Source organism: Protopterus annectens, chromosome 2.part0 (assembly GCF_019279795.1).
Source record: "Protopterus annectens isolate FY-2018-M chromosome 2.part0, PAN1.0, whole genome shotgun sequence".
Taxonomy (NCBI): Eukaryota; Metazoa; Chordata; order Ceratodontiformes; family Protopteridae; genus Protopterus; species Protopterus annectens.
Genome location: NC_056728.1, coordinates 640,958,617 through 640,981,540, shown reverse-complemented (window position 1 = coordinate 640,981,540; position 22,924 = coordinate 640,958,617). Strand labels below are relative to the sequence as shown.

General features: G+C 43.4%; 1 protein-coding gene across 1 annotated transcript in view; it reads left to right on the top strand.

The window, feature by feature from the left end:
• TRMO (tRNA methyltransferase O) overlaps positions 1-21,880 on the top strand; it is a 338,262-nt gene extending 316,382 nt beyond the window's left edge. Inside the window, exon 5 of the mRNA XM_044061001.1 lies at positions 21,590-21,880. Coding sequence (XP_043916936.1) covers positions 21,590-21,822 — 233 coding nt within the window. The 3' untranslated portion in view covers positions 21,823-21,880. The remainder of the gene's footprint in view (positions 1-21,589) is intronic.
• Positions 21,881-22,924: the final 1,044 nt, after the last annotated feature.

Sequence of the window (22,924 nt, the reverse complement as noted above, 5' to 3'; positions counted from 1 at the left end):
CCATCCAGCTTTCTCTGGGTGATGAATCTGTCCCTCCAGCACGTCCTATTAATAACCGTGTCAAGGTTTAAGTCTCCGCCCTTGTAGTTCTGAGGATCTAGATTTTTTGAGGTGAAGCATGTTCATCAATTCTGGGTTGGACATGGCCTTGTATGTCAGGCACAGGTCACCTCTGAGCAGACGGTAAGCGACTGAATAGAGCTGAAGTTCCTTCAGTCGGGCAGCATAGGACATATTTTTGAGACCCTTTATCCTTTTGGTGAGGAACTTTTGGGGCCTTTCCAGTTGCTGCAGGTGTCGTGTCAGATATATTCTGAATGGGGCATTGTACTCAATCATTGGTCTGATGAGTGATGAGTACAGGGGGACGATGACTTCCCTTGATCTAGATGTGAATCCCTTCATGATCAGGTGGGCAATGTAGAAGGTCTTCCTAACTACTTTGGCGACGTGAGTGTCAAATGAAAGGTTACTGTCAACCTGGGTACCCAGATCCCTGATAACCTCTTCTGTGCTTAGTGGGTTGCCGCCTATATGGTAGCTAGGGGTAACCTTGTTTTTCCTGAAGGGTATGACTATGCATTTTTTGGTGTTTAACTTTAGGCCATGGCTCTGGCACCAGTTTTCCGTTTCTATAAGACCCTTCTGAAGGATATCTGTGTCAGATGTGTTCTCAACTATGGCGCCCAGTTTGCAGTCATCTGCAAATTTTGTCAGCCATAATCCTCCTGTGTTTGCTTGTACTTCTGAAAAGTAGATGCCGAACAGGAGAGGGCCCAGGACTGAGCCCTGTGGGACACCGCTTGTGACAGGCTTTGAGTCTGACATGGCGCCAGCAACTCTGACCCTGTGGGTTCTGTCACTTAGCCAATTTGCAACCCATCTTGTGACGTATGGGTTTACGTTTAAGCTGATGAGTTTTTCAATGATACCTGAGTGGGGTATTGTGTTGAAAGCCTTTGCCAGGTCGAGGTAGGCTGTGTGGACTGCCTTTCCCTCATCAATGGTCTTGGTGACTGTTTCGAAAAAGTCAACCAGGTTTAAAAGGCATGATCTGCCCTTGACAAAGCCAAACTGGGTCGGATCCAAAGTCTGCAAGTCTCCTATGTCTTTATTTATGAGTTCCATTATGATCCTCTCCATAACTTTGCAGATCAAGCTTGTCAAGCTGATGGGACGGTAATTTCCCGGGTCGGTGGAGGCACCGCCTTTGTGAAGTGGGACCACAGTTGCCGTACGCCACTCCTTAGGCACGTATCCTGAGGTGAGGCTAAGATTAAACAGCTGCCCTAACTGCGGGTTTAATTCCTCATTGAGTTCGTGGAGCACACATCCGGGGACACCATCTGGTCCCATGGATGCTGTGTTTTTGCCTTGGAGAGAGCAGTTCTCACCTGAGCGTTAGAGATGTTTGGGGGCTATAATTCTCTGGTATAGATATCTCACCTTTTGGGGGAGGGGAGTTTGCACTGAACCTGTCAGCCAGTATGTTGGCAATGTCTGTAGGTTCAGTAATTTTTACATCATTTTGAACTAATTCTGAGCATATCTGGGAGTTTCCTTCTAGGTTTCTAACATAGCTAAAGAAGGCCTTATGATTGTCCTTTGAGTCCTTAGCGACTTTTCTCTCAAAATTTGCCTTGGATGATTTTATGAGAGATCTTAGTTTTTTACTTATAATGATCAAGGGTGTTTTCCCTTTTAAGGATTTTGCTCTATCTTGTAGTAGCTTCCTCCTTTTGTTGTAGAGCTTGTTTATGGCTGGGGTCCACCAAACTGGACGCTTGCCTTTGGTACAAAGAGTCTTTGTTTTGTTTGGGATTGCCTGATCCATGCAGTCCTGTAGGTGCTGGTAGAAGGCATTTGTAAGTGATTCAGCGGCTTGAGTAATGGTTTCCGCAGTCTCGGGGGCCTTAAAAGAGACCACACTAGCCTTTAGAAGTGTGAAGTCAGCTTTTGAGAAGTTCTTCACTGTGTTTTTTTTTATCTCAGGTGGGGGCGGGATATGGACTTCCAGTGAGATTAGTTTATGGTCTGATCTCACCAGTGAAGGGTATACCTCCGGTGTTGAACATTGTGACCCCATGTTCGTGATGATGAGATCTAGTATGTTATCTCCTCTTGTGGGGATGGTGACTAGTTGCTCCATGGCAGTTGAGTTTATGAACTCTAGGAACCTTTGGGCTAGAGTGTTGGAGCTTGAGTAGTGATCCCAGTCTATATTCGGGTAGTTGAAATCACCTAGTATGATGGTGTTTGGAGATACATTTATCCCCTCCAGTGTTTTCAGGAATGCTATGTGAGGTTCCTGAGATTGAGAGGGTGGCCTGTAACATGCTACAAATTGCAGAGCAGTCTTGCCTATGGTTAATTGCACCTGGATGGTCTCCGATGCATTGTGCGTTGCCACCAACCTTGAGGTGTGGGTGTTCTTGATGAATATAGACACCCCCCCCTCCTTTCTTGGTGTTGTCCGGATTTTGGGGCCGGAATGCATGATATGAGGTAAAGCCTGATAGTGCCGGGGTGCTCTCGGGAGCCTTGAACCAGGTTTCAGTCACAGCACAGACATTGATGTTCTCCATACTGAGAAGGGCCTCGAGTGCGTGCATCTTGTGGTTGAGACTTTTGGCATTGAGCAGCATTACCCTTAGTTTTTTTCCTTTTTTGTGTTCTAGAGTGGTAGGTTTAGAATTTGAGCCTTGCCTAAAAAAGGCACTATGGGGGTGGCAGGAGCCTTTGCCAATATCCGGAAGCCCAGGGGTGACAGGTGCAAGCCGTCCCTTGCGAAGCAGCGTGGCTTGTCCAGCATGTCATCCCAGGCAGACAGACATTGGATCCCCTTTGAATGACACCAGAGTTTAAGCCAATTATTAAAGCTGATCATCTTGTCACTGTATTGTGGCATCATTCTTGGTGAAGGTAGGATACTGCTCAAGGTCAGGGTCATACCTGCCTGGGCTACATAATCAGAGAGCTCCTCTATGTCTCTTTTCATGTAGTCCAAGGAGGTACGTCTCAGGTCGTTCACACCAGCGTGGACAATGACAGAGTCGTACTTGTACCTGCTGTTGAGAGACCTGAGTGCTTGCGTTATGTGGCGGATTCTAGCGCCCGACAGGCAGCTTACTGTGACCCTTTCCTTGTTCAATCTGGTGAGCGGGACGTCAGTGTGTCTGACTATGGAGTCACTAATGACGAGTGTGTCTGGCATTGTGTTTGGCCTTAAGGGCTGTGACTGTTTGGCACACTGACTATGTGGTCTATGTGTTGCATGTGTTGTGTTCTGAGGTGGCAGATGTTTGGGTGTCTGCTTTGGTGGCCTCTGCTGTTTTGGTAGATTTTTGATCAGAGCCTCCGAATATGTCTTTGTGTATTTATGTGTATGATTTGAAGTTGTGATAGTACTATGTGAGACTGGGTTTGTGGTGTGTGTGGTTACCTTCTCCTCCTGTCTGGTCTTACCAGTCCTATGTTGAGAGAGCTCAGCCTCCAGTTTGGCTATATAGTTGCATCTCTCGCATGTATTTGTGTTTTGTGGGAGAAGGAGAGGGTTGTCCGTGTACATGAGACAATTGTAACATTGCCTCAATATTCCCAGATTCACCAGCTGAGCAGGAGAGGACACTAGCAACTGATCCCTCGACATGCTAGAAGGAATAGACAAGGACTTTAAAAGACTCCGGGGGATGTGGGTGATCGAAAGGGGTTTTTGGCTGGTGGGGTACTATGTATAATAAAAGTGCTATATCAAGTAAAAAAGTACTTTAGGAGCAAGTGCTAGGCTTTACAGATGGAGAATAATCTACTTAGGAATCAAGTAGAGCTGAGCTTTTTGGATATAGAATACGCTGGTTAGATCAGCAGTACAGTTCAAGAAAGGCTGTTTTAAGGGTAAATTTGAAGAGTGGACTTTAGGTAGCCCGAATAGTTTAACCTTGATTAACCGCCGCTGCTCTTGTGTGCTCCTGTAGCAACTCCGCGCTAAAGCGTGCTTTATAGCAGGGGGCTGGAAAAAACAGGAAATGACCCAAAATGGCCAATGAATTACCAGTTACTGTCTCTAACCACTCCTCTGAGGACAAACAGGCAGCTCAGTACTCCCCACTCTCACTGGTGAGTAAAGAAACTTCCCTCTGGCCACACAAGAAAATGGAGGAACACAGGAACCAAATACAAAGCCCAGGGATCAGCAAAATCTGATCACTGGAACAACTAACTAGGAAAGTTAGGAAAGCAGAAGTATTTTAGTTTTTTTAGTTTTTTTACACTCACAGACAGAAAATACAGTAAATGCTTGGTTTTTCCACTAAATGCTATCAAAGGCTAGTACACTTGAGTGTATTAGCCTGTAGGTTAACTTATAAGCAAAACTTAAGCTAAGAAGTGCAGTCAACAAATTAAGCTCAGAAAAACAGAGAAAACAGGCAATATCACAATAATATATGCAGAAACAGTGGTCGAAATGCACAAAAGGTCGAAAAAAGCAATAAAAATGCTTAAAAAATACTTAGAATCAGGAAAGTCGCTGTTTTCTGCTCTGCTGCCTTAGGAACTCTGCAGGGGACCACGAGGAGCTATGCCAAGTTCTCTAATGCCAGAAAAGCCCGCCAAAGCGTGCTTTATAGTAGGGGGCTGGAAAAAACAGGAAATGACATAAAATGGCCAATGAATTACCAGTTACTGTCTCTAACCACTCCTCTGAGGACAAACAGGCAGCTCAGTACTCCCCACTCTCACTGGTGAGTAAAGAAACTTCCCTCTGGCCACACAAGAAAATGGAGGAACACAGGAACCAAATACAAAGCCCAGGGATCAGCAAAATCTGATCACTGGAACAACTAGCTAGGAAAGTTAGGAAAGCAGAAGTATTTTTTGTTTTTTTTAGTTTTTTTTTACACACACAGACAGAAAATAGTTCAGCGACCTTTTCTCTTTGATCGCTAAACTACTTAACCCATTTCACGAGACTCCAAAGAGATCTGAAAGAGCCAGGAGATACTCTTCAGGGAAGGGTAACTGCAGGGGTGGCCGACAAAGTCAACACACAGCTTGCTACCCTAAATTTGATTGTGAACTCGTCCATGCGTCTCATATCATATGCAGCTGATGGTTCGAGTAGAGCCGCTAGTTCAGGCATTGCTCTGCGTTGACAAGCCTGGATGCGTCTCTGTTCCTTTGCAGAGCCCTTTAAGTCTTCCTTTATAAACACTCTGTTTGACAGCTCATCACTGTTTGGGCCTAAAGTAAAGGAAACATTAACCAAGTGTGAGCAGGAAGACAAGACCCTATCTCCGGTTGGAGTCTGTTTTTCTACCCCTACTTGGCCCTAACCCAAGGGCAGAAAAATGTGGTTCTGAAAAGCACAGGGAACCTTTCAGGGCACATGTGGAGAAACCCCCTCTAGAGGCAGAGGAGGGGGTTATAATGGAAGATCTCTGGTCAGCCCTACCTGCACCCCTGAAGGGAGGCCCGGCTGTCTGTCTCTGCAGGCAGTTGGGGATCGCTTGTCTTTGTACCCAGAAGCTTGGCTAAACATAACGTCGGATACTTTGGTACAAAGCATTATTTCCAGAGGATATTTCATACCATTCTCTACCCCTCCCACTCCTGTATACAGAATCACAGATGTTCCACCTAGTCTCAGGGAACAAGCAATCATAGAGGTCCACAAATTGCTAGAAAAAAGAGTCATCCAACCAGTCCCAGCAGACCAAGTTGGATTTGGAACTTACTCAAGATTCTTTTTGGTACCAAAGAAAACAGGGGACTGGAGACCTATCTTGGACCTCAGCAGACTCAATCAGTTCGTAAAGAAAGAGAAGTTCCGAATGGTCACGCTTCAGTCCATTCTTCCCTTCCTAGAGAAGGGCGATTGGATGTGCTCCATAGATCTCAAGGACGCGTACTATCACATAAAGATGAACAGATGCTCCAGGGATCACCTCCGGGTCTGGCAATGGGCTGTGTTGTCCCAGCGTTTTCTCTTAGCAACGCACATTCCTGGAAAATCCAACGTGATAGCGGACAAGCTAAGCAGGGTAATATTGCTCTCTCACGAGTGGTCTCTCAAACAACGGGTTGCGGAGTTGATTTTCCACAAATGGGGCCAGCCTTGCTGCGACCTCTTTGCCAGCCACATCAATTAAAAATGCAGAAGCTATTTTGCCCTAATACCACCTCCGGGACATCCCCCAAGAGATGCACTCATACACGATTGGCCCCCGGGTCTCTCTTATGCATTCCCACCCTTTCCATTGATACCCAGATTTTTACAGAAAGCAAAATCACTGGGAAGGACTGTCATCCTCATTGCCCCCTACTGGCCTCAACAGATTTGGTTCCCGTTTCTCCACCATCACCTGTTGGAAGATCCATGGATCCTGGACCCAGTTCCAGACCTTCTGACACACCCGTCAGGGGACCTCCATCCTTCCCTGCAGTCCCTGAAACTGACTGCTTGGCTAATCCACTTCCTCTAATTGCCAGGCGTCATTCAATTTCAGAAGATACAAGACAAATTCTCTTGTCTTCTCACAAGCCATCCACCAGGAAATTATACTACAGTAAGTGGAAAAGGTTCTCAATTTGGGCCAACAAACAGAAAATTGACTCCTTTATGCATTCCCACCCTTTCCATTGATACCCAGATTTTTACAGAAAGCAAAATCACTGGGAAGGACTGTCATCCTCATAGCCCCCTACTGGCCTCGACAGATTTGGTTCCCGTTTCTCTACCATCACCTGTTGGAAGATCCATGGATCTTGGACCCAGTTCCGGACCTTCTGACACACCTGTCAGGGGACCTCCATCCTTTCCTGCAGTCCCTGAAACTGACTGCTTGGTTAATCCACTTCCCCTAATTGCCAGGCTTCATTCAATTTCAGAAGATACAAGACAAATTCTCTTGTCTTCTCACAAGCCATCCACCAGGAAATTATACTACAGTAAGTGGAAAAGGTTCTTAGTTTGGGCCAACACACAGAAAATTGACCCTTTCCAAGCTCCGCTATCGTCCATTTTAGAATTTTTGACAAAGATTTTTAAGGAGGGGGCAGCAGCTGCTACAGTTTGAGTCCAGTTAGCCGCCATCTCAAATTTCCACCTTGGATTCGATGGCTCGAACGTTATGGGCTATAAGTTATCTAAAACTTTTCTTAAAGGTGTTCTTCACATGAGACCTCATGTCAAAATTCCTTATTCTCCCTGGAATTTGAACTTTATGCTGTCTCAAATTATTCTCCCCCCTTTTGAACCAGCATCTTCTTGTGACCTCAGATATTTATCCTGGAAAACTATTTTTCTAGTGGCCATTACTTCTTCCCGCAGAGTGTCAGAACTTCAAGCATTATCTGTCAGACCACCTTACATGATTTTCCATGCTGATAGAGTATCTCTCAGAACAAACCCCTAATTTTTGCCTAAAGTCTGTTCTGAATCCAATATCAATCAGGTCATTGAGCTGCCAGTCTTTTTTCCCAACCACTCTAACAAATTGGAATACATGCTGCACAAACTTGATGTACACAGACAGCTCAGATTTTATCTTGACAGAACTAATGATATTAGAAAATCAGATCAAATTTTTGTATCCTTTTCAGAAGCCAGAAAAGGTAATCCACTGGCTAAAACAACTTTACCTAAATGATTATCAGATTGTATATATCCTTTGATGTGAAGTTGTTCTATCTCGCCGTTTTGTTCTTACACATGGGTCGGAGCCGATCCCTCTGCTCCGAATCGGCCGCTTTCAAGCTCAAACTCTCAGAGAAGCTCGAGACCTAGTGTATATCCCATGATGCTCTACTTTGAATCCCCAGATCTAGTTTGCCGCTGCAACGGATCAACAGCTCATCGGAGGAAGCTTGGGCCAGTGATTTAAAATTTTCTGTATTAATAGGATTTTTTGTCTTTAAATTAGTGTTACACATACTTAGATTTCAACCTTTATTATAGTATTAAGGTTTTTGCCTGTTAGTATAACTTGCTTAGTTTTTTCTAAAAAGTTTTTCTTCAGGACTTTAGGCCTCTTTTTCTTGGACGTGACAGGGCTCTGTCAGCTGTTGTGTGTGTGTGTTTATCTTCTTATATAATCTAGTGTGGTAGTTGATATTAGATATTTAGTGTGTTTAGATATAGATATATATATATATATATATATATATATATATATATATATATATATATATATATATAATTTCTGTAGGAAGTTAGTTAATACTGGTTTGTTGTTATAGTTAAAAGTAACTAATTTTCTTAGACAAATAAAAATTCAGGGACCTGAATTATTTAAAATGTCAGAGAAACAAAAGTCAGGACTCAAAAGGTGTGAGTGCGGTCAAAAGATGTCTGTTACAGACAACCACTCCACCTGCGTTTACTGTTGGGTTCTGTACACGTACAAGAGGTGTGCTCTATGTGCCACTCCTTTAGCACCAGGGTTCTCTTGGAAAGGCAGAGGAAGCTGGTAGATAGAGGACTCCTGAAGCCTGATTTTCAGGCTACCTTAGAAAAGGCTGACCTCTCTTCCAAGGCTTCGAAGGGGTCGAAGTCTTTCATGGGATCCTCGGAGCCCAAGTCATCAGCTCCGAGTTCCTCTGGTATGGTTCATGCATTGGCTCCACAGACCTTGGAGCCATGTATCGACCCTCTACCACGGAGCCCAGTTGTGGAACCGATATTGGAGGCTCCTTAGTCTCCAATTCTTCAGTCGGTTCCATCTTCGGCTCCTTCGACCCATCTCTTGACGCATTCTTCGAGGCTTTCCGATGTAGATCTGGACCGAGTGGTTAAGAGGCTCTTAGAGAACCTGGCCCTGGCCAAAATGCTGTCTGCTTCAAGCCACTCTGCTTCGAAGCGTGAAACCCCAGCCGTAACTTCTCCACCTCCTCCTCCGAAGCCAATCGAGCGTTCGGAGCCGGGGCAGGTGGAACCGATGTTGGTGGAGCCCTCGGAGCCGAGGTTCGATCCACCTCCCTCTGCTCCATCGACCTTGATCTCCTCAGTTCCGACCGGGGAATCTCTGGGCCGACAGTCCCTCGCTGGCTCGGGGGTGGAGAGTCGAACCGATACCTCTGTTCCGACCCTTCCACTCGGGGCTTCGGCGCAGGTGGCCTTGGCTCCATCCTCTGGATTGGAGCGGGGGGTCTCGGCTCAGGGAGGAGCTGCCGGCCTCTTCGGAGCCAACGGACTTCTCGGACCAAGATTCTGGTGCCTTCTTTGCTATGAGAAAGGTCATGTCTGCTAAGACCACTACCTCCTCGGATCTGTCTTCCCCTCCCCTAAGGGGCCTCGTTCTACCTCTTCACCGCAGATCCCCACCAAGCGTCGAGATCCAGGGCCTCAGGTATCCCCATTGGGTGGCCCCTCCTCTCTAGGGACTTCACCGGACGCTCCCACCGATGAAGTACCTAGGAAGAGATTGTGCAAGAGGAGGCACTTGGATTCCCCACAGGAATCCCTGACATCGGATACCGACTTGAAGGAATCAGAAGGGTCCCCACGATCCCCCTCAGAGGATGTCTCATTTGCAGACATATTGGAAATCTTAAGGCAGAGGGGGTGATTGGCAGTCTCTTGCCTCTACTGAGGATGAGTCTGTCCTCCTGAAGGCCTTTGGATCTCAACCATCCATCTCCTGGGTTACTCCGCCCTTCGATGAACTGATGGAGCTGGTTGCTCGAAGGGCGTGGGAGTCCCCTGATTCAGTGGAACCGGTCCCTCGGAGGCCCAACAAGTTCATTACTTCCCCTACTGATAAGGCCTTTCTAACAAAGGGAGTCCTGGTTGATGCCATGGTGGTGGCGGCGGCCACCAAGAAAGAGATGCCGGAAACCTCTTCTGCTGTCCATCCTCCTAATAGAGATTCTAGGACTATGGACAGATATGGGAAATGCATATTTAGTTCTGCGGCATTTCCCATGAGATCGCTCAACTACCTGACACATTTTACCCGTCTTCAACGAGATCTCCTCAAAGAGCTGGGAGATACTCTCCAGGGTAACACAGCTGATGCAGTTTCTGAGAAGGTGACTGCACAACTCAACACTCTCAATTCTGTAGTAAACTCATCCATGCGACTCATTTCTTATGCTGCCGATGGATTGAGTAGGGCGGCAGGCTCAGCGATAGCTCTTCGGACACGGTCCTGGATGCGCCTTTGCTGCTTTGTGGAAGCCTTTAAATCTTCCTTTGTCAGTGCCCCATTCGATGGATCCACCTTGTTCGGACCCAAAGTTAAGGAGACACTTACTAGGTATGAACAAGAAGGAAAGACTCTGTCTCCCGTTGGAGTCCGTTTTTCCACTCCAACTAGACCGTACCCCAAAGGGCAATGAAGTGGGAAAATGTGGTTCCGGAAACCCCAAGGAGCTTTCCAAAACACACCTACTGATACCCCCCCTAGGGGCAGAGGAGGGGGCAAAAACGGAAGACGCCGTCCAAACGGCAGAGGCGGTCCGCAAAACCAGGGCGACAGGAACAGTTCTCTGGTAAGCCCTATCAGTGTTCCTGAAAGGAAGCCCGGCTGTCCTACTCTGGAGGCAGTCGGGGGTCGCTTGGCTTTATACCCAAACGCCTGGCTAAACATTACAATGGATTCTTGGGTAAAAAGCATCATTGCCAGAGGTTACTACATTCCCTTTACAAACCCCCCCCCATGTGTACAAGGATCCCAGATGTTCCACCCAGTGTGAGAGAACTAGCAGCCATAGAAATCCAAAACCTGCTAGACAAAAGAGTCATCCAGCCAGTCCCGGCGGACCAAATAGGATCCGGTTCTTACTCAAGGTTCTTTTTAGTTCCAAAGAAAACGGGACTGGGGGCCCATACTAGACCTCAGCAAGCTCAACACTTTCGTCAAGAAGGAGAAGTTCTGGATGGTCACGCTGCAATCAATTCTCCCGTTCTCAGCAACGGGCGATTGGATATGCTCTATAGATCTCAAGGATGCTTACTACCACATCAAAATGGACAGATCATCCAGAGATCACCTGCATTTCCAGCTGGGGGCCAGTCATTACCATTCAGAGCCCTGCCCTTTGGTCTCACCACAGCCCCTAGGGTGTTCACCAAATGTATGGCAGTGGTCACGGCTCACCTGAGACGGTTGGGATTCCGGGTGTTTCCATATCTGGACGACTGGCTCCTCACCGACACCTCCAGGCATCAACTAATACAAGCAAGAGACTACACCATAAACCTTTGTTCCCAGTTGGGTATAACCCTAAACTTCAAAAAATCTGTGTTATCGCCCTCTCAGAATATTACATTTATAGGGGCAGAACTGGACACCGTCATTGCAAGGATCACGTTGCCCCAATCAAGAATCGTATCTCTAAAAAATCAGCTATCCAGCCTGTTGGTCCCAAACAAAGCTCCTGCGTCCCAAATACTGCAGGTTTTAGGTACAATGGCAGACACACTGATAGCAGTTCCGTTAGGTCGAATGCACATGCGAATACTCCAGTGGCTACTCTTCGTGCAATGGTCTTACTGACGTCTGCCCATGTCACACGAGATCCGACTAACGAATCTTTGCAAGAAGGATCTCAATTGGTGGTTGAACAGCGACCAAGTGATAATCGGACGTCCCTTTGTTCTTCCCCAGCCCACAGCTACAGTGACCACGGATGCTTCCCTGATAGGGTGGGGGGGGGGCTATTTCAGGGAAAGACTGTCCAAGGCACTTGGACAATCATGGATACACATTTGCATATAAATGTCCTAGAGCTGAGAGCGGTGTTCCTAGCGTTGCAACACTTTCACAATTCTCCTCCTCTAGGTACAATTGCTATCCAGACAGACAACATGTTGGTAGTCTGGTATATCAACAAGCAAGGGGGAACCAAATCATATCCCTTATGCCAGGAGGCCCTAAGAATTTGGCAGTGGGCTGTATCCACCAGATGCTTTCTGATAGCAATGCACATCCCGGGGTCATCCAACGTGATAGTGGACAAACTAAGCAGAGCCATGCTGTTGCCTCACGAGTGGTCTCTCAAACAGAAGGTGGCAGAAGAGATCTTCCACAGATGGGGCCAGCCTTGCTGCTACCTATTTGCATCTCCAATGAATGCCAAATGCAGCAGCTTCTTCTTCTTTTGGCTTTTCCCGGTTAGGGGTCGCCACAGCGGATCACCTGTCCGCTCATGATTGGCAGTGCAGTTTTACAGTGTTGAGTTGCCAGCCCGCTGCCCAACCTTCCACAGAAGGCACACACATGCACGCGCTCACACCTAGGGCCAATTTAGAGTGTCCAATCCACCTACAGCATGTCTTTGGGATGTGGGAGGAAACTGGAGCACCCGGAGGAAACCCACACGACCACAGGGAGGACATGCAGACTCCAATGCCAAATGCAGCAGCTACTTTGCCCTTTATCCCCCACCGGGGAACAAACCGAGGGACGCACTCATACACGATTGGCCCCCGGGCCTCTTATATGCCTTTCCACCAATACCCCTAATTCCCAAATTGATGCAGAAAGCCAAAAGTCTGAGAAGGACTGTGATCTTGATAGCCCCGTCTTGGCCTCGACAAATTTGGTTCCCCTTCCTGCGGAAGTATCAAGTGTAAGAACCATGGATCCTGGACCCAGTGCCGGATCTTCTGACTCATTCGTCACAAGTTCTTCATCCCTCCCTCACCTCCCTAAAACTGGCAGCTTGGCTGCTCCAATTCCCACATTAGCCAGGTCACAAGATTTGTCTTCTGCGGTCCAGCATGTTGTAGTTTCCTCTCATAAACTATCTACCAGGAAGCTATACAATAGCAAATGGAAACGGTTTGTTCACTGGGCTTCTCAACATGACACTGATCCTTATGTAGCACCTGTTCATATCATCTTAGAGTTCTTATCTTCCTTGTTCTATAATGGCGCAACAGCTGCCACCATTAGAGTCCAATTGGCAGCTATTTCCAATTTCCATGTGGGGTTTAATGGGTCTAACATCATGTCGCATAGACTATGTAAAGCATTCTTAAAAGGAACCCACCATCTCAGACCACCTATCAGACATCCTGTCTCTCCCTGGAATTTGAATCTGGTTTTATCCCAATTGATGCTCACCCCCTTCGAACACGTTTCATCCTGTCACTTAAAGTTTTTGTCTTGGAAAACTATATTCTTGGTAGCCATTACATCTGCACGTAGGGTCTCCGAACTTCAAGCCTTGTCCTCCAAACCCCCATATTTGATTTTTCATTCCGATAGAGTCTCCCTTAGGACTAATCCTACCTTTCTTCTCAAGGTCTGTTCAGAAACTAACTTAAATCAGTCCATTGAGCTTCCAACCTTCTTCATGCACCATACCAACAGACTGGAATATATGTTACACAAACTTGATGTACACAGACATCTGAGGTTCTAGCTAGATTGAACGAAAGATTTCAGACAATCGGATCAACTTTTCATCTCTTACGCAGAAAATAAGAAAGGTTTTGCAGTATCAAAAATTACATTGTCTAAGTGGCTCTCTGACTGCATCAAATCCATTTATGCCTCCACTAGTCAGCCATTAGAATCTAACGTCAAGGCCCACTCGACACGAGCTGTTTCTACGTCATTAGCTCATGCAGCTCGATTACCCTTAGATACCGTCTGTGCAGCTGCCACATGGTCAAAACCTCACACGTTTATCACTCATTACAAAGTGGATAGGACCTCCAGGAACAGGGCTACCTTTGGTTCCACTGTGCTCAGGCATTTTCTCCCGTGAGCCACCCAGGATCAGGGTGCTTGGGACGCTACCCACATGTAAGAACAAAACAGCGAGATAGAACAACTTCACATAAAGAAGTTATGTCCTTACCATAACGTTCCATGTGAGGTGTTCATCTCGCCTTTTTGTTCTTACATTCCCGCCTTCCCCCTCCAGTTGAGCAGGATGGTTGCCTTGGTAGATTGGTCGAGTTGTCAGTCTGTATTGCATATTCTGTTTTTCCTATCTACAATCTTTTAGCTACCTTCATAGGTAGATACTATAGTTTCATTTCTTCCTGTAGGCTGTCTTGGTTGCAGCATACTAGATCTGGGGATTCACAGTAGAGCATCATGGGATATAAACTAGGTCTCGAGCTTCTCTGAGAGTTTGAGCTTGAAAGCGACCGATTCGGAGCCGAGGGATCGGCTCCAACCCACGTGTAAGAACAAAAAGGCGAGATGAACAACTCACATGGAACGTTATGGTAAGGACATAATTTCTTTTTTATGCGAATGCTAACATGCCTTTGACACACAAACCTAAGGCTCATTCTACCAGAGCCGTTTCTACATCTTCTGCCTTTCAAGCTAAATTGCCCCTTGACAGTATTTGTGCTGCAGCCACGTGGTCTAAGCCTCATACCTTTATCACACATTACAAAGTAGATAAAGCTTCCAGGGACAGGTCTTCCTTTGGTTCCACTGTACTGAAAAACGTACTTCCATGAGCCACCCAAGATTAAGGGTGCTAGGGGCGCTACCCATCAGTGAGAATAAATGGCAAGATTTAACAACTTCACATAAAGAAGTTATGTCCTTACCATAACGTTCCATGTGAGTTGTTTATCGTGCCTTTATTCTCATGCCCCTCCCTAATTCCCCCTCCTGGCTGACAGTAGACTTAGAGGCTAATACTATCCTGGCTCCTTAGTACTTCTTTCCTTTGGAAAGTGTTTCCCTTTTAGAGTAGGGTAAAGGTATATGTATATATGTATTTGCAGCAAACAAGATCTGAGGTAATTCCAGCAGTGCATTGTGGGATAAGGGGCTTGGTCTCAAACTACTGGCAAACCTTGAGCTTTGCTATCGGCCATGTCGGAGCCAAGGATTGGCTCCGAACCCATCAGTGAGAATAAAGGTGAGATAAACAACTCACATGGAACGTTATCGTAAGGACATAACTTCTTTTTATTCAATTGTTGTCTGAGGAAGCGGTCATAAAGATCGTGAAAGCACTTACATTTGTTATTTTAATAAAGAAGTTTAAACCAAGCTGTGGTGGATCAGGCTTTATATTATTTTCTGCAATAGAAATAATGTTTGTATCTGAAGGGAGACTAAAGGTTTTAGTCAGTCTGGCCACACAACAGTGTAAACCTTGGCAGTAGATGATTGTCACTGTTGAAGTGCCACATTGAACCCAGGAGCAAAAATGGGAAAAAGGGTTTTTGGATGGATGGATGGATTGATTGATGGATATGAAGCGATTGTATACATATGAAAATTACAACAAGATATTAAGTGATTGTTTAAGTGTGAAAACTGCAACATCAACAGTTCACTCCAAAAAACATTCACATCTGAAGGGAGATTAAACATAAAATGATATAATACTGATCATTTAAATGTGTGAATTGGGGAGTCACCAAGGAAATAACTAAAACGTGCACAGCATAGACTGAATATTGCTGTAAACTAAAATACTACATGTAAGCATCTGTGGTGTAAGTAATGGATATGGATAAACAGTTAATTGTCCAGGATTATGTGGAGTAAGGTTATTTAGGAGCATCATTTGATTTTTTGTGTGTGGAATACTGAAGTTGTAAGTACTGAACAAGGAAAGGTAAAGGAATTAAGACACACAAAGGTGTGTGGCTGTGCAGAGACTGAGTGCCACCAGTGACAGAATAATATATCCTATAAGAGTGACTGTGTAAAGCAAAAAAGATAAATGATGCATGCTAATTTAGATAAGCTTTTTAGGAGTAAATACAATGCCTAAAATAGTGAAATGTATAAAAATGAGTTAATGGTGGGGAAGGCAATAAAGAGAGAGAAGAATCAACATACGTGCAGGCCTGTAATATATAACAGTGGTAGACTGTGTACAGTATTGTAGCGCTCCCTGGGAAGCAAACTGCAGGAACTAGCCATTAAATGATGAATTAAGTATACAGGCAAGGTAAAACAATGGGAAAAAGTGTACATAAAGAGGGTTTTGAGACGTGAGAATAAACATAATTTAGAGTTTTAAAATGAGGAATTTAGATACAAGGGATCTTGAAGGAAAGTGAAGGAGAAGTGAGAATGACAGACAGGAAGTGATAGTGCATTTGAGAAGGGGGGAAGCCACTGGGGAGCAGCCAACAGAAATCTAGACAGCATCTGAAAATTGTCCATGTCTAGTAATAACAGAGCATGGGCCGGTGGCACTAAAAGGTAGTGGAAAACCCTTGGCCATCTTGAGAGGAGCTTGACTGGTAGAACTGAAAGAAAGAGAAGGAGGGGAAGGAGTGTCTAAAGAGACATGGAGGAGAGGGACTGGCAGCGCAAGGTTAGAGAAGGAGGAGATGGGAGGTGGAATTCAGGCATGGGAAGGCAGTGAACTAACACTTTTGCCATGGAGTACTGGAAGTATCTCAGCTTGAATAGAAAACAATATCATAATTAGAAAAATGTAAAGGGAAATCCAGAAGCTTCCAAATGCAGTTCCCCAGTGTGTAAACTGCTCGGAAATTAAACAAGTGCAAGGACACAGTCCAGCACTAAAAAGTACACACCACAGCATTCAAATATGGTGCAGCTGATTTTTATATTTGGTCCACAGTCTCGCAGATAAACTTATTTCATCACATGGCCTCATCAGTATCTAATGTAAAGGGAGCATATGGGTATAATTTCACTGAAAGAGGTTCAGTTTGGGGTACTAGGGCTGATGATGTGCAGATGGATAGAAAATGGGGGTTATCACTGTGATGCATAAAATGTGCAAGAAAAGAACACTGTGGCCAGAACAGGGAAGGTGGAGTAGAAGGTAGGCAATACGTTTTGACTGGTTGGTGGAGAATTATGTGATGGCCAGATGTATAGTAGCACATGTTGGACCGAATTGCAGATTTATCAAATGATGTTATTGTGCTCAGGGCCATGCATGTGCTGCAAGATGCAGTTATAAATTATTCATATAGCTTCAAGGGTGAGAGGGTTTAGGAGTTGGGGTATCTTGTTCCCACAAAAATAACACTTTGAAAAGTTATTGAAAGCTATGTTGAGCATTTTGCCATTCTTATAAATGGCTTTCAATAATACAGCAATACAGATATATTACACCTGTAACATGATGCTCTATAACAATATAATAACAGCTATGAATGAAAAATTGTGCTGTGATGTAATTTTTATAGATTTAACTTAAGCATTTGACAGGGTCATACACATAACACTGATCAATAAATTAGTACAACTAGGTATTGATGTACTCTTGATAAGATGGATAGCTGCATGGCTTACAAATAGGACATGGCAAGTATCATACAGCAACTGAACAGGCAAAATCATTGGTTACAGTCAGGGTGTCCCGCAGGGCTCTGTCCTAGGCCCTTAGTTGTTTAGATTGTATCTTTCAGACCTAACTTTTTCATCTGAGGTGTTCTACAGTCTATGTGCAGGCGACCTGAAATTGGGTAAAATGGTTACATGTGTTACAGATGAGGCATGTCTGCAAAATAACTTGACTAAATTGACCATTTGGGCACAGGAGAATAATATGCTGATAAATGCATCAAAAACTAAGCATATGAGATTTGGTAGGCATAAATTTAAAGGTGAATATTTAATACTGCACACAGTGTTTGAAACTGTAGACTCATTTAAGGACCTTGGATATATGAGTAGCTTCAGCTATGAGTTTTTCTAATCATATCAACCAATTGGTTAATGATAGTTGTAGAACTATAGGTTGCATAAAAAGATTTATAAAGTCTAGGAAATCAAAAATAATGAAGTCGTTTGTTAGTTACATTAGACCCAAACTTATATCGAAGCCCTGTAAGAAAACAAGCATGAGTAAACTGGAAAGTGTACAACGGAAATATACCAAAGGTATCCATAGATGTAAAAATTTAAGTTATTATGAAAGACTAAAATATCTGAACTTGTACAGTGTCTCTTACAGATATATAAGAAGAGATCTTATTCAGGTATATAGGGCATTTAGTGACATCTACCTGTGGGAGTGTTTGGGGTTAACAAAAAGTGCTAGAGAATCATCAGGCAACCTGTGCAGGCGATTCTGTAGGAATGAGAAGTGTAATTGGTTCTCTGACAGAGTAGCTGATGCATGGAACAGACTACTAAATTACATTAACGCAAGTACTAGTTTAGATATTATTTAAGAACAGCCTGGATACTTATTATGGGAGCAAGTATTTGGTATATTGGCAAGCTAGAAGGGGATTAATGCCCATGCTTGAAATATTTGTATGTATGCCTGGAAGCTATTTATAGGTTCATTGATAGGTCTGTAGACTAATATTAGGCTAACTACCCTTGTGAGCCGTTTTAAGTGTAGGCAATTATTTCATGTGAGAATCAAACTCTTCACTGTAAGGTAAACACCTTAAACATTATGCCAACCTCCTGGATAAAGATAAAGCTGGAGGAGGGGTTTTTGAAAAATTCTTCAAGAAATAGGGAAGTTAGAAAGTGAAGGTAGGCTTGACATAATAATGGATGACTTTTTCCTTTTCTGTTTGCCATTGAGCTTCAATCCCCTCCTACATTGCCACTCTCAGAGCTGGGAAGAGAGGTCAAGCTGTGACTGGGAAGGTGATTTTATTTTCTCATTGAAGGTAAACAACAACTTGGAAGGGGAAGAGTTTTCATACTACCAGGAGGCCAAGTGTGCAGTGTTGATATGAGTTTATCCGAATATACTAAAATGTGTGAAATGTACAAATATATAGAAAGAAAGAAAAAAGGTTAGAGAGAGCTTTCACTAGGAATGGCTGTAGCAAACAAGCAGGCTAACCACATGCTTTACAAGAGATTGTTTGTACAGTAACATAGAAAGGATGGAAATAAGAAGATATGCTTTTGTGTTAAGCACATGTATCTGCAGAGTGGGTGTAGAAGAGTGTAGAGTAGAAAGGATGAAGCTGACAGTAAGTGTACTGGAAGTTAGGAGAAGGTAAAGAATGCCGAGCTGGTGACGGAAAATGGTGAGGAGAATAAAAAAGATATGGAGAGTGAGTGTGTATGTGTGTGGTGGCAAGTTTTAAGGGTGATATGGAGGAAGAAAGTAAAAAAAAAAAAAAAAAAGAAGAAGATGAAAGAAGAATGAATTAACGGTAGAGAGAGAGGTGGGCATGATCCAGAAAAAAAGGAGACTAGGAATAGGGCAAGAAAGGTTTAAATCAAAGTAGAAGTAATAAAGTATAAAGTCACAAAGACGGAGGAAACAAAGTGTACAAAGTGGACATGTTCAGAAGAAATGCTTTGTTTGGTGGATGGTGGAAGAAAAGCTATTGACTTGAGAAGGAAACAGTGGGAAAAGAAATTATAAATTCAGTACTTCAGTGATAAAGTAATAGGAGGCAGTGCATATGAATGAGATTGTGAGGGAAGCATGGCTGTTTTTTTTATGCGGAGCTGTAAGAGAAATAGAACAAAAGGGGGTTAAAGAATGAAAAAGTGACACAGTACTCAGGAGGGGATAGAACCTGTAAATAGGAGAGAGAAATGTGGACCTGAATTGAAATAATGATTAATATATTCGAATGTGAATGGGAAGATTTGGAAGAGGAGACTAAAGGAGGTTTGGACTGAAAAATAAATAGCTGAAAATGTCAGTAAAGCAATTCAAAAACTGATGAGTGGAAAACTGGTAGGTAAAGGCTACATAGTGAACATTTTGCAAGAAGGTTAGAGCTGAGATAGCTAGACGACTGAAGTGTATTTTAACATTAGGGCAAATGTATGAGCTGCTGAGAACTGAAGGCAAAGGTTGTAAGTTACCTGAATGTGAAGACAGTAGGTAAATCTAGTCAGTTATATGCTGAATGCCTCCAAAATCTGGATGTTAAGCCATTAGTGAAAACTATTGTATCAAGGCTAGATAAAATTCTCCTACAGAAAATGACAGAAGTATGCTTTGTTAAGGGAAGATCATCAGTAAAATGCAGTTTTTGGGGTAAATGGATGGGAAGAAGGTTAGGATAGTTAGACTTTCTTTTTCATTATTTAAGAAAAAGGTGTTTGATTCTTGGGGCTTAGGAAGCTGCATAGTAAACCAAAAACAGACTTTCCTAGGCAAATGAATGGGTGCCACGAAAGTTAGGGTACAGTAAGGAGCAAAACAAGGATCTCCATTATGATCCGGTTTATTTCTGATAGTAATGGAGATCATGGCAAAAAGGCTAACGAGACGAATGTAGGGAAGAACACTGGGGGATGACTACTACTACATTTTTAATGATTATTTGCTTCCACAAGAGATTTCAGAGGGGTAATGAGACCAGTCTTAAAAGGGTTTTAATAAATCTGGAAGGCATTGAGCAAGATTATAACTGCAAGAAAATACTGAGCTAGGATGGATAAGATGGAGGAAAATATAGTATTAGAAGAGAGCAAGGAGTTAAATATGTGGCAATAAAATAAATGGAATACAGAGAAAGCCATAGAAAACAACTATCAGAAGTTAAAAATGTAGGGCTATTCATTGACAGATGGAGTTAAGTGGAGGACGCAAAAAAATAGATAAAATTGGTTAATGATGATGTGGCTGTCAAATATAGTGTGCGCACGCTGGGTGTTTGTGTGTTTGTGTCTACACACCCGCATATATATTTAGGCAGCTGGTGATTTGATTTCATAATGGGTGGAGGAGCTACACAGTAATGTGACACATGCATGTGGAACAGAGGCTAAGGACAGGAATGAAGATGAGAAGACTATGAGCTGAAAGGGGGTTAGGGTCCTTATTTGAATATGTATATGATTACTTGAGCAAAATATCGCTTTATGAGTTGAAGTAAAAGAACAATGAGTAGAATAGCAGTAGTAGAGAAAAGTGAAGGAATGACTGAAAGTAAGAAAATTGGACAAATAAACATAGATGCATAGAAACAAAGGAAGGGAAATACATTTGCATTAGAGTGAAGAAATGTGATGAGTTGAAGGGTATTCAGAGGGAAGTAGAATCAGGGAAGAATAGACTGCGATAGTGGCAAGTTGAGAACAGGATGAAAAATGATTAAAAAGAAAATGTGGTTGTAGACGAGGATAAAAAATATAGGGCATCTTGTAGAAGCGTTAGTTGGGAAGGAGTTTAAAAGGGTTGAGTATGTGTTTGATATGTAATTCCAGGTGTTTAATAGTTTGAATAACTGTTATGGTTATGTGCTGTAATACACACATTTCTGTTGTAATTTTGTGAATTTGTGTACCTGCAAACATTCAGTTGTAATCAGTGTACCACCCCAGTAAACAGATATGAAACAAAAACAAAATTTGAAAGATACGAGGTGCACAAAGAAAATACTGCGTTTGTATGTTTGGTGTAGTTAGGTAATGAAAGGTTAAAAGCTTGAACGTTGGTACAAATTTTAATTATTTTTTTAAGTATAAAATGAAGAGTGCCATACAGTCTTAAAATCATGCTAAAGAGAATAAAAGTAGGTTGTGTTATGATTATTGCCTTCCACTTCCTTATTGCATTGCATTCAGTTGACATTTTGAGATTTGTGATGCTGAGTAATGTGGACTTGCGAGTACACAGTGTAAAGTCAAACTATAGAATATCAGGGAGATTATGGAAATTGTTTTGCATCAATACTCATGTTAATCAATGTGTTATTCAAAGTGTAATTTTGTTTTTATTACAGATGCTGGGAAAGCCACCTTCAAGTTCCTCCATTCTCCTGAAGAAGCAAAGCATGCAATAATGTCCATATTGTCAGCAGATCCTCGATCTGTGTACAGAAGAAAACAGTGTGAAGATCAGTTGTATTACTTTACTCTTGACTGTGCACATATCACTTGCTGGTTTGGGGAAGATTTTGCAGAGGTCCTAAGGATAAAACCACTCATCAGGGCACAAAATGACAGCATGCAGTAGAGGTTTTGAAAAAAAAATTAAAAGTAATACATCAATAAAACTTTTAGTTATGTGGGAAGTATTGCAGTATGTTCTTAAAGTGAAATATTAACATGTGAACAGGTTTTAATGAAAGTTTGTATTTCCGTATTAGGTTCATTCTTTTTCCATAAAGCAGAATGCCACTATGCAAAAACTACTTTTGCATAACATGAATTTGTGAAACCATAACATAAGAAAATGTTACTTCTTAAGATATGAAGTGCAGCAAAGAGAAACAAAAAGTAACAACTAATCTTTTGTGTGTATAATAATTCTGTTAGAGATCTCCTGTGTGTTATATGGTAGTCCTTTTGCCTTACTGTTCACAACAGGTAGAAAAAATTGGTAGATCTGAAGTAGTTGACTTCTTCATTTGGCCTACAACCTGTGGGTTATGGATCTGTATCAGATCCGATATGGCCGCATGTCCAGCATCTGATCCGAGCTCCAAGCTCCTCCCCTTACCTGTAATGCCCCTGTCTCCTTCCTCCTTTCAGATCTCTTTTGCCGCTGGAAAAACAAGCATCATGGTCCCAGTTCTAGGCTAAGTTGTTGGGTTTTGTGAGTGAATTTTTGGAGTTTTTGCTATCTTTCTTTACTTCTTCTCTCACCTTTCTATCTTTCTACCTTCCCTTGCAGTCGTCTGTTTAAAAAAAAAAAGTTTCTTTCTTTCCCTTTACTATTCTTTCCTAGCGTCAGTGTGTGTGTGTCTGGGCCTGTTTAGGGCATGGATGAAGCCCCTAAATCAGGTTTCAGAAAGTGCACAGAGTGTGGCCATAAGCTCTTCCCAGCCAAAGCCACACACTGTGCGTGGTATGCCTGGGGGCGGCTCACCTACAAAAACCTCCTGTCCTATCTATGCTGGGTTTAATCCCAGAGCACTGAAGGACAGGAGAGATAAACTTATCATGAAGGGACTACTTCGGGGACGGTAGCCCCTGTGCCCCCATCGTCAGGAGCAGCAGCTGCAACTTCTTCTTCTTCCCCAGCCTCAGGGACTCAAGAGGTCCGGAGAAGGGGAGAAGTCTAGGTAAGACAGGCTGAGGAAGCGGTCCCCCGACCAGCCCACCGCCTAAAGTTA